The sequence below is a fragment of the Suncus etruscus genome, chromosome 1 (assembly GCF_024139225.1).
Source record: "Suncus etruscus isolate mSunEtr1 chromosome 1, mSunEtr1.pri.cur, whole genome shotgun sequence".
Taxonomy (NCBI): Eukaryota; Metazoa; Chordata; class Mammalia; order Eulipotyphla; family Soricidae; genus Suncus; species Suncus etruscus.
In genome coordinates this window covers 42,354,282-42,366,921 of record NC_064848.1, presented here as the reverse complement: position 1 = coordinate 42,366,921, position 12,640 = coordinate 42,354,282, and the positions used below count along the sequence as shown (strand labels likewise).

The following is a 12,640-nucleotide window of genomic DNA, read 5'->3' as shown; positions in this document are numbered from 1 at the left end:
AAAACGAAAAAAAAAAAAAAAAAAAGAGAAAGTCAAAGGTAGCATAGAGTGAATACCCATATGCCCACAACAAATGTTCTAAAATTGTTAACATTATGCTACATTTGCCTTATCACGGATTAATACACACATTCATTTATTCCTTCAACAGGCTATCATACTTATCCCTGCATTTCAAAGAAAATTTCAAATATATATACATTTGACTTCTAATAGTTCAACATTATTACTAACCAAAATTGAATAGTGTTTTTACTTTTTTTGTGTGTTGTTTTGTTTTTCAGATAAAAAATATACAGATAGGGGCCGGGAAGGTGGCGCTAGAGGTGCCTTGCAAGTGCTAGCCAAGGAAAGATCGCGACTGTGGTTCGATCCCCCGGCGTTCCATATGGTCCCCCCAAGCCAGGGGCGATTTCTGAGCGCATAGCCAGGGGAAACACCTGAGTGTCAAATGGGTGTGGCCCAAAAACCAAAACAAAAAAAATATACAGATAGTGAAATGCATAAACCATAAGTGTATAATCAGGTAACGAAGTCCCCTATCAACAGATACACTATTACTTTCAACCCAGAATGTTTACTCCTAATTTTTCCCAATCAGTTTTGCCAACCCATTCCTTGGGTAACCATTGTTCTTATTTTTTCCTCACCAACAAATGGTAGATTTCTGTCATTGAATTTCATCTAAGTGGATCAGATAGAATATCCTTTCGTGTATAAAGTTTCATTAGGTACAATACTTCCAAGGTTCAGATTTTCATGTACTGATAGTGGGTTCATTTCTACTACTGAATAGAATTTCATTGTATAAATGTAATACAAATTGCTTCTTCATTCTCTAATGAATGTACATATGGCTTTCATTTTTTTCCAGATCTGAGATGTCATGAATATAGTTACTATGAAATTCATGTTCTTGTCTTCTGTGGGAAATATTTTTTGGGAAAACGCAAAGAATGAAACTGATGGGTCATAGAATAAATACACATTTATTTTAAAAGAGGTTGTCGGGCCCGGAGAGATAGCACAGCGGCGTTTGCCTTGCAAGCAGTCAATCCAGGACCAAAGGTGGTTGGTTCGAATCCCGGTGTCCCATATGGTCCCCCGTGCCTGCCAGGAGCTATTTCTGAGTAGACAGCCAGGAGTAACCCCTGAGCACCGCTGGGTGTGACCCAAAAAAAAATAAAAAATAAAAAATAAAAGAGGTTGTCATGAGCAACAGAGATGGCTCAATGGGCTGGAGCACATTTTGTAGTGGGAGCTCTGGGTTCAATGATGGTAAACATGCCCCAGCCCCTATTGGCTGTACCCCCCAAAATAAGTTGTCAACTTTTTTCCCAAATATTTATCCCATTTTAGTCCCATATTAACAAAATGAGAGTTCCAGTTGCTCTGCATGCCCCCCAACATTTGGTATTAACATCCTTTTCAATTAGTTTCTGAGGACTATATGACAATGGTTTTAATTTGCTTTTCCACAATGACAAGGAAGGCTAAGCATTTTTTGGAGGGAGGGGGTTTGGGTCACACCTGGCAGTACTTGGGGGTTACTCCTGGTTCTAAGCTCAGAAATTGCCCCGGTAGGCTGGGGGGACCATATGAGATGCCGGGATTTGAACCACCGACCTTCTGTATGCAAGGCAAGTGCTTTACCTCCATGCTATCTCTCCGGGCCCAAGGCTAAGCATTTTTCATGTTGTTAATTCTATTTCACTATCTTCCTCTGAAAAGTATCAGTTGAAATCAGATACTTTGGGCAAGTTAACTTGCTACTGTCCCTAAAAATCAATTTCCTTATAATAAAATAATTGTTCTTAAATATATATATATATATATATATATATATATATAAAATCTAGGAACTTTCAAATTTTTATTTAAGAAAGACAGTTATTACATATCAAAGATATTACATCAAAGGTAACTAAAAATCCTTAGACAAATAACAAAAAAATAGTTAGCCAAGATTACAGATAACCTTTACGATAATTATAACTCAAAATTTGTTTGGCTTCATACAGTTGACAAAACACTCTGATTTTCCTATTTCATCCTTAGAACATTCTAAGTTTCATATTAGTAACTAAGTGATAAAACAAGGACCTAAATTTAAATTTTCTGAGATGCTAGAGTGACATCACAGTGAGTAAGGCTTGCACACAACTGACCCAGGTTTGATCCCTCAGCATCCTATATGGTCCCTGGAGTCTGCCGGGAGTAATTACTAATCACAGAGCCAGGAATAACTCCTGAGTGGCACCAGGTGTGACTCAAAAACCAATCAATGAATCAATCAATAAATAATTTTTCTGAATGTGTGTTCAGTTTTCTTCTAGGTAACATCTGTGTACAAGACTAACATTATGGACCAGAGCAATAATAGCACAAATAGAGCTTTTACCTTGCACACAGCTACCCAGGTCTGATCCCTGGCACCCCATATTGTTCCCCAGGACCCACCAGGAGTGAGCCCTAAGCAAAGCTGGCTGTGGCCCCAAAACAAAAAAGAATAAAAGAATTATAATTGTAATATTATTTTTAACATCCAAAGTTGTATACTACCAAAATGCTCACCAACTGCAGATGGATAAAATAAATGGTCAGTCACACAATATAATTAATATGATGTCATATACTCAATATAAATTTTATTATTCATATAATATGACAAAATATGAATGAACTCACAAGCACAATATATATGAAGACAGATATCAAAACAGTGGTTACTAACTGATTCTAAACAAGGCAAAAATGTAAATAAAACTTTGCTATTAAAAAATCATGGGGGCTGGGCCAGAGAGATAGCATGGAGATAAGGTGTTTGCCTTGCATGCAGAAGGACTGTGGTTCAAATCCTGGCATCTCATATGGTTCCCTGAGCCTATCAGGAGCGATTTCTGAGCGTGGAGCCAGGAGTGATCCCTGAGCACTGCCGGATGTGACCCAAAAACCAAAAAAAAAAAAAAAAATCATGGGGTGGGGCTAGAGAGATAGCATAGAGGTAGGGCATTTGCTTTGAGTGTAGAAGGATGGTGGTTCAAATCCCGGCATCCCAGATGGTCCCCCAAGCCTACCAGGAGCGATTTCAGAGCACAGAGCCAGGAGTAACTCCTGAGTGCTGCCGGATGTGACTCCCAAAAAAATCATGGGAAGGGTGTCTAGAAAAAGAGTATAAGGAGTTGGGTAATTGTTTTACAAGCAGCTGATCCGAATTCAATCCCTGGCATCCCATGTGATCCCCCAAGCATCACAAGATCAGCCGGTGAACTCCTGAGCATTTCACAGTGTTGGCCAAACACCAAAAAATAATCATTATTATAGTTATCCTTGTGGTAGCTTCTAATAACACTATTACATGATCTGGCGTCCATCAAGATTAAGAGTTTATACTTATGGGGAGGGCTACAGGGAGAAAAAGTTTATACTTACCAAGGCACATTTCTTTACATTACACTAAAATTTAAAAATTTTTAAATTTCCATATATGTCATAGAAAAGATAGCTTTGGGGGCTGAAGAAAGGAGTACAAGGGTTAAAGTGATTGCCCTGTTTTGGCCTATAGCAATTAGATCTTCTGCACAACATGGTTCCCGCAAACAGGACTGATCCCCAGCACAGAGGCAGTAATAACCCACAGCACTTCTGGATATGGCCAAACCCCTTCCCAAAAAAGTGCTAGCTAGCTTTCGGAGCCAAACCCATTTCCTTCTTTTCCAGACACACTCTAAGTGTTTTCTACAGCTAGTCAATGAGCAAAATCACCTGCTGCACTAATTACATATGTTGATTCTCAAGCTAAAAATTCTGATTCAGACTATATGTGATAGGAGGCCTACAATATTTTTTAAGCTACTGATTATTCATGGGACAAAAATTCTTAAAAATGTGATTAAGCAGAATTTTGAATCATTTTTCCATGCATTCATAAACTTAAAATAATAGACCAAGAATGTTATTATTGTCAGAGACTTCGCACACTCAGAAAAATCTATTCATCTAAGGACGGAGAGATAGCACAGCAGTAGGGCGTTTGCCTTGCAAGCAGCCAATCCAAGATGGACAGTGGTTCAAATCCTGGCATCCCATATGGTCCCCCGTGCCTGCCAGGAGTGATTTCTGAGCGCAGAGCCAGGAGTAACCCTAAGAGCCACCGAGTGTGACCCAAAAACCAAAAAAAAGGACAAAAAAATTCTATCCCCCGGAGAGATAGCACAGCGGCATTTGCCTTGCAAGCAGCCAATATAGGACCTAAGGTGGTTGGTTCGAATCCCGGCATCCCGTATGGTCCCCCGTGCCTGCCAGGAGCTATTTCTGAGCAGACAGCCAGGAGTAACCCCTGAGCACCGCCAGGTGTGGCCCAAAAACCAAAAAAAAAAAAAAAAAAATTCTATCCATCTAAGCACAAACAATACCCATACCTTTGCCCCTATACAGATAGAATGTATAAACAATATAAGCAATAATATACAATAAGGTCTTGGGGCTGGAGAGATAGCATTTTATTATGGAGAGGTAGTGCATTTGCCTTGCATGCAGAAGGACAGTGGTTTGAATCCCAGCATCCCAAATGATCCCCCCCCCAAGCCTGCCAGGAGTGATTTCTGAGCATAGAGTCAGGAGTAACTCCTGAGTGCTGCCGGGTGTGACCCAAAAACCAAAAATAAATAAATAAATAAATAAATAAATAAATAAATAAAGTCACAGCCCTACAAGAAGCAGAAACAGTCTTACCACAGAGCTTTTCGTGGATCCTATGAGCCTCAGCCAATCTCTCTTCAGCAGCCCGTCTTCCAAGACCAGCTTCCTTTCTCGCAACAGCCAGGTCATACTCTAGACTTTGCCGCAATGCCTCTCCTTTTTCAACCTCACATCGCAACTTCGCAATCTGGCTCTCATAATTTGCCAGCTGAAAGTAGAGTGCAAGTATCATGAACCAATATTAAATATTATCTCCAGGATTATGAGATTATGCCCTCAAACATTTAAGTCTCTTAGACAAACATATATTTATAAAACTGTACTTTACTAATGTATCTTTCTGAAAGAGTGAAGAGAAGCATTCATTTAACTCAGCAAATAGCATTCATTAATTTTCCTATTTTAGATAATTCACTAGAGAAAAAATTGGAATTTAATCTCAAAACTAAAAAGACACAATTTTTTTGGTTTGTTTTTTGGGTCACACCTAACAGCGCTAGGTTACTCCTGGCTCTGCTCAGAAATCAATCCTGGCAGGCTCAGGGGACCAAATGGGATGCTGGGATTCAAACCACTGTTCTTCTGCATGCAAAGCGAACGCCCTACCTCCATGCTATCTCTTGGGCCCAAAAAAAGTACAAATTTTAATTAGAAAATAATATGTAAGATGGGCCCGGAGAGATAGCACAGCGGTGTTTGCCTTGCAAGCAGCTGATCCAGGACCAAAGGTGGTTGGTTCGAATCCCGGTGTCCCATATGGTCCCCTGTGCCTGCCAGGAGCTATTTCTGAGCAGACAGCCAGGAGTAACCCCTGAGCAATGCCGGGTGTGGCCCAAAAACCAAAAAAAAAAAGAAAAAAAGAAAATAATATGTAAGAAATGAATTAGGGCAAGAACAATAGTACAGCAAGCAGACTGTACAGCAAGTAGGGGTCTTGCCTTAAATGTGACTGACATTTAAGCAGTATATGCGTGATGATCCATGGAACAACACAGATTAGGACTCAGAGTCCTAACAACACCAAGAATAAACCCTGAATATCACCAGGTGTGGCCCAAAAAACAAAAGCAATAAAAAGAAAGAATTGAGGCCAGAAAGACAGCACAGCAGTAGTGTGTGTGCCTTGCATGCAGCCGATCCAGGACAGATGGTGTTTCAAATCCTGGCATGCCATATGATCCCCTGAACCTGCCAGGAGCAATTTCTCTCTATTTTTTTTTCAGGAGCAATTTCTGAGTGAAGAGCCAGGAGTAACCCCTGAGCGCCACCAGATGTGACCCAAAAAACAAAAAAAAAAAAAAAGAATTTTTTTAACTCTTTGTTTTTTTTTTTGGGGGGGGGGGTCACACCCAGCAGCGCTCAGGGGTTACTCCTGGCTTTGCACTCAGAAATCACTCCTGGCAGGCTCCGGGGACCATAATGCGATGCCAGGATTCGAACCACCGTCCTTCTGCATGAAAGGGAAATGCCCTACCTCCATGCTATCTCTCTGGCCCCAAGAAAGAATTATTTTTAATTGTACAATGAGTAGTAGGCACCTGAAAAATCATTCTCTCTTCTAGTCCCTAATAAAATCAAGAAGCAAACTGTATGAAAATATAGTTTAGCAAATATTTCATGTTATTTTTCTTGGTTATAAGTTACTGATAGAAATGAAGTAATAAAAATGTCAGTTTTCAGAGTTATAATAAATTAGTTCTAATTGAACTACTACTGAACTCCCTAAAGTAGTATGACACAAGACAGGCCAGAAATTGAAACATGATTTATGAGGTTCTTTCCCACTCTGAAATTTGATGATCTAATCGACAATTCATTAAATTATATTAAACACTTACTATGTGTCAAGTAATCACAGAAATAAAAGCAAACATTATAAAAAGCCTGGTCTAAAGAGTCAAATGATATACAAAAGCATATGAACTACATTTTATAAGAGGTCAAACGTGATCCAGAGGACAAATGCAAGGACTTTGAAAACCTGTCCTGCAAACATGTGATCATAAATTCACCCTCCCTCACTACCACCCAAGTCCCACATTCTCAAGCATAATTTAGGCAGCTTTATTGTCATAATCTCTGGAGCCACAAGCAGCTGGATGTCTTACAGCAGCCAGGTATGTCAAAGCACTACCAAAAGAGGTGATTTGGGGGGGATATGCTTGCATACACAAATATACACCATTACTAAAAATGTGCACGTGCCCAGAAAGTAGACCTCTAGAGAGCACATGTGTAGGCAGCACAGCTATAACTTATGTGCCTCTACTACAAATATGAATTCCATGTGCCTTTTACAGTTGTAAAAGGAGCACAGACTACTTACATAGCACAACAGCTTAATAAGATGTGCCCCCTCCACATCTAGGAATGTGCAAGCAGTTCTAAAGCATTATTTGATTTAAAACAAAGAAAAATTAAGGCTAATAAACACAATCCTGACTTGAGCCTCCAAAACATGTAATGGACCTTTCTATTAGTTCCCAGACTTCTTAACTGAAAGTTCCTGATGCAGCATTGCCACAAGAATATGCTGTAGGGAGCAGAAGAGACAGAACAATGGATATGTCACTTGCCTTGCACATGGTCAACACAAGTTCATCCCGAACACCCAACCCCACCCCCGTCCTGTGCCCCCACGTATAATTCTTGAGTGCAAAGTGAGAATGCCCCTGAGCACTGCCATGTGTGGCCCAGAAAAAAAAAAAGGGATATATTTTAAATCTTTCCTCAAATGTTTCACAACAGGAAAGGTAGGATAGGAAATCAGTATTTATTTCCCATACACAGGAAAAATGTCAAAGGCCTAGGCAGATAATTTTCAAAGCTGAAACACATACTTTGTATGCGGGAAGCCTCATAGTACTCCCCTAGGAATGACTCCCTAACACCATGTCCATCACCTAAGCACCCCTGCTTGTGACTGAAAAACAAAACAAAAATATTTAAGACAACATAAAATTTAGTCCTTGAATCTCTACTTTGTAGAATGAACACATCTACGTATTTCAACCAAATTAAATCAGTGTTAAGCATAAGAATAATAGTGACAAATGCTAAACAGTTTATAATATAAAATATATCTAGCATAAAAAATATTTTACCAACAAACTCTGTATTATCCATGATAATCAAACACTATTTAAGAGGGGGAAAATTCTACCTCAGCATTATGCTTGGTTGTTATTTCCAATTTTTCTTTCTTTGCCCGATGGAGTTTCTTTCTGAGATCAGCAGTAATATCCATATCTGTTTCACTTTTAAGCATTTGTTTTAGATCAGGTGAGGCAGTCTTCAACCTATAAAACGAGATCATAAAAAATGTAGTTCTCGGGCCCGGAGAGATAGCACAGCGGTGTTTGCCTTGCAAGCAGCCGATCCAGGACCTAAGGTGGTTGGTTCAAATCCCGGTGTCCCACATGGTCCTCGTGCCTGCCAGGAGCTATTTCTGAGCAGACAGCCAGGAGTAACCCCGAGCATCGCCAGGTGTGGCCCAAAAAACAAAAAACAAAAACAAAAAAAATGTAGTTCTCATCTATATAGTTCAAATTTTGTATATTTCTAATAACTTTGATAAAAATAAACACACAAGGAAGAACTGGAGAGCTAGTATAGGTTGTAAGATGCTTGCCTGTCAAGCAGCTTATCTGGGTCCCAAGGGCACCACAAATGGTCTCCCACTATGACTCAAAACCCCCCAAAAAAACACAGGGAACACAATATGGCCTTTGTCTCAGAAATACGTAGTCAAGTAAAAGATACCCATTGAGAAAGCCAGATAGAATGTAGAGTGATATCGAACTAGAGACAAATTACTGCCCAGTGAGAAACGCCACATTATTCACAACTGATATTTAGAGGTCATCTGATTCTGTTACTGCTGGTGAGTTAGGGAGAAACTACATTCTTGAATTTTTTTTTGGTTTGTATTTTATTATATTGGTGGGAAGGACCTCCAAAGCTATCAACAGGCCTGTGTACCCCACTGGCAATTTTTAGTCACCTGTGCTGGCAACTCAATGCAAAAACCCCAAGCTCCCATGGGTGTTCTGATCCTGGGGTGAGATGGATTACCAGAGTCATCTTGGTGATGTTGAAGTCCTCCAGGATCATAGTGTTGAGACCATGAAGTGCCAGGGTTGAACTTAGGGTAACCACATGTGCTAAATACTATACTATCTCCTGGATCCTATTTTTTGCCTTTTTTTTTCTTTTGCTTTATAAATAACATTTATTATAAACAATAAAAATTACAAAAAAATAATTACAAATAAGAGAATGAAGTTTTCTGTTAAAATAGCAGACTAGGGGGGCCGGAGAGATAGCATGGAGGTAAGGCGTTTGCCTTTCATACTAAAGGATGGTGATTCGTATCCTGGCATCCCATGTGGTCCCCTGTGCCTGCCAGGGGCAATTTCTGAACATAGAGCCAAGAGTAACCCCTGAGAGCTGCTGGGTGTGACCCAAAAAAACCAAAAAACAACAACAGAAAAAAGTAGACTAGGGGCCAGAACAGTGGTGCAAGCAGTAAAGCGTCTGCCTTGCCGGCACAAGCCTAGGATGGACCACAGTTCAATCCCCTAACGTCCCATATGGTCCCCCACGCCAGGGATAATTTCTCAGCTCATAGCCAGGAGTAACCCCTGAGCATCACAGGGTGTGGCCCCCCCTCAAAAAAAATAGTAGATTTAGGGGATGGAGAGATAGCACAGTGGTAGGGTGTTTGCCTTGCACGCAGCAGACCCAGGATGGGTGGTGGTTCAAATCCCAGCACTCCATAATGGTCCTTCTAGACAGCCAGGAGCGATTTATAAAGGCAAAGCCAAGAGTAACCCCTGAGCACTGCCGGATGTGAACCAAAAACCAAAAGATAGATGATAGATGATTGATAGATAGATAGATGATAGATAGATGATAGATAGATAGATAGATAGATAGATAGATAGATAGATAGATGACAGATAGATAGATGACAGATAGATAGATGACAGATAGATACGTAGGTAGGTAGGTAGATAGATAGATAGATAGATAGATAGATAGATAGATAGATAGATAGATAGATAGATAGATAGATAGATAGATAGATAGTAGCAGGCTAGGGGTCAGAAAGATAGTATAGTGAGTAGTGCAGGTGTTTCACCCAGGTTCAATCCTCAGCATCCCATATGTTGAGCACCTGCAGGAGTAATTCCTAAATGCAGAGCCAGGAGTAACCTTGAGCACCACAAGGTGTGACCAAAAACCAAAGATAGATAGATAGATAGATAGATAGATAGATAGATAGATAGATAGATAGATAGATAGATAAAGATAGCAGACTAGGACCAGGATGTGGTTCTGAGATAGAACATATCCCTACTTTATATATATATATATATATATATATATATATATATATATATATATATCCTTACTTTATATCTAGCTCCAAAAAATAGTCTCCTTCCTACCCTTTCTCTCACCTCCACCCACAAAGGAGAGGAACATTAAAATAACATCAAAGAAAATATAAAGTGATAAGTAGGCACAAAAATCTATAGAAAGTATATAAAATGAGATAATAGCAATACTACACTGAATACTGAAAAGCTACACAAGCAGTCACTGATTTACCTAAAAATGTTTAATTCAAAGCTATCAGTAGTGGGCCAAAGTGGTGGTGCAAGGCGTAAGTTGTCTGCCTTTCATACACTAGCCTAGGACAGACCTCAGTTTGATCCCCCAGTATACTATATTGTCCCCCAAGCCAGGAGCAATTTCTAAGTGCATAGCCAGGAGTCACCCCTAAGCATCAATGGGTGTGGCTCAAAAACAAAAACAAAACAAAAAGCCATCAGTAGGAAAAGCAATCTGATTTACACCAAAGCGTGCAATAATTCAGTAATTAGCAATGCCTTTGAAAATGGTGATTAAGAGGGGCCAGATACATGGAGGTACGGTGTTTGCCTTGCATGCAGAGGTAATTGATGGTTCAAATTCCGGCATCCCATATGGTCCCCTGAGCCTACCAGGAGTGATTTCTGAGCATAGAGCCAGGAGTAACCCCTGAGCACTGCCAGATGTGACCCAAAAACAAAAACAAAAAAAAAAAAAACAAAAAAAAAATAGTGATTGGTGATTAAGAAATCCCTGTCCTGACATTTCCTCAAAGAAGAAGTACAGATGGTTAAAAAGCACATGAGGGGTCAGAGTGATAGCACATGCCTTTGTAACCAACACTATTCTGATCCCCTGTACCACAAATACAGAGGCAGCAGCAGATGTCAAGCATCATTGACTATTGTCCAAAATCCAAAAATAATTAAAATATTACAAATTTTAAAAATATATTTATATAAAATATTTATATTTCCACAAGATAAAAGTTTGTGAAGCCAGAGCAGTGGCACAAGCAGTAGGGCATTTGCCTTGCACGCACTAACCTAGGACGGACCATGGTTCAATCCTCCCATGTCCCATATGGTCCCCCAAGCCAGGAGCGATTTCTGAGCACATAGCCAGGAGTAACCCCGGTGCATCACTGGGTGTGGCCCAAAACACCCAAAATAAAATAAAATAAAGTTTGTATAATATACATAAAAACATCAATAGCTAACTCATGTTATATTTTTGTTCATATGTATTGTAATACAATATGTGCATTGTTTACATTAAATATACATGCACATGGGGTCGGAGAGATAGCATGGAGGTAAGGCGTTTGCCTTTCATGCAGGAGGTCATAGGTTCGAATCCTGGTGCCCCATATGGTCCCCCGTGCCTGCCAGGAGCAATTTCTGAGCCTGGAGCCAGGAATAACCCCTGAGCACTGCCGGGTGTGACCCAAAAACCACAAAAAAAAAAAAAATATATATATATATATACATACACATGCATATATGTACACACATATAAAATCCTATTTCTAAAATAGATTATCAGAGTGTCAGGAACACTGAAGGTGCTCTGCTCAAGAAATCCTACCCATCATATTATCTCTTTAGCCCTTGAAAAAAAATCTTTAAATAAAAACTGCTTAAACATTAGTTGTGAACTGGAATAATGAAGAAAATAGGATTAGAGTCCTAGAGAGAACGTGGAAGTTTAAGTAGCATCTACCCAGAAAGGTAAGTGTGTGGAAATATCAGAAAATATTTGAAGAATTAGAAAAGAGTAAGCCAGTGATCAGGCACAGGAGAAAGTCAACACTAGTGTAGACTGAGCTCACAGAAAGGTGCAGCGTCTTGATCTAGTCCCGGATCTCAAGAGGCTTGCTTTACTCCCCTTCAGTCCTAGGACTTTTATGCTTCCCTTACCATGAGAATTCTAACAGTACGCCTGCCCTATTACCCACTTACTTACAATTCATTTGCTGCTCTTCTGGTTCCTTGCAACCAAAAGCATCACTCAACTAAGAAGAGCATGCAGGCTTACCTTTGACTATCACTAGTGACATGAATTGAAGTGTTTAAACTCATGGTAAGTCTTCCAATTCTTTCAAAATATCCCAGTTTCTTAGCAATATATTTTGTTGTTGATGATTAAATTTTTTTCAAGATATCTGGCTTGTACATTAGATGGGATGAAATCTGTAAAAAGAGACATATATGTATGTATATGTGTGTATGTGTGCATGTGTGTATGTGATTTATGTGATTCATGAAACTACAGATGATGTGCCTTTAGTTCTTTGATTTTTATTTTTAAGCATAACAAATAGTAAATAGTATTTACTTAAGCTTTATTTATTTATTTATTTATTTATTTATTTATTTTTGTTTTCGGGCCACACCCATTTGATGCTCAGGAATTACTCCTGGCTAAGCGCTCAGAAATTGTACCTGGCTTGGGGGGACCATATAGGACGCTGGGGGATCAAGGTCACGATCTTCCCTTGGCTAGCGCTTGCAAGGCAGACACCTTACCTCTAGCACCACCTCGCCGGCCCCTACTTAAG

The 12,640-nt window shown here is 39.6% G+C and overlaps 1 protein-coding gene across 2 annotated transcripts in view; it reads right to left on the bottom strand.

The window, feature by feature from the left end:
* CCDC171 (coiled-coil domain containing 171) overlaps positions 1–12,211 on the bottom strand; it is a 335,855-nt gene extending 323,644 nt beyond the window's left edge. For both annotated transcript variants that reach the window (XM_049769310.1, XM_049769319.1), the window contains exons 1-3: positions 12,118–12,211; positions 7,865–8,000; positions 4,735–4,909 (exon numbers count right to left, since the gene is read on the bottom strand). In XM_049769310.1, coding sequence (XP_049625267.1) covers positions 4,735–4,909; positions 7,865–8,000; positions 12,118–12,161 — 355 coding nt within the window. In that variant the 5' untranslated portion in view covers positions 12,162–12,211. The remainder of the gene's footprint in view (positions 1–4,734; positions 4,910–7,864; positions 8,001–12,117) is intronic.
* Positions 12,212–12,640: the final 429 nt, after the last annotated feature.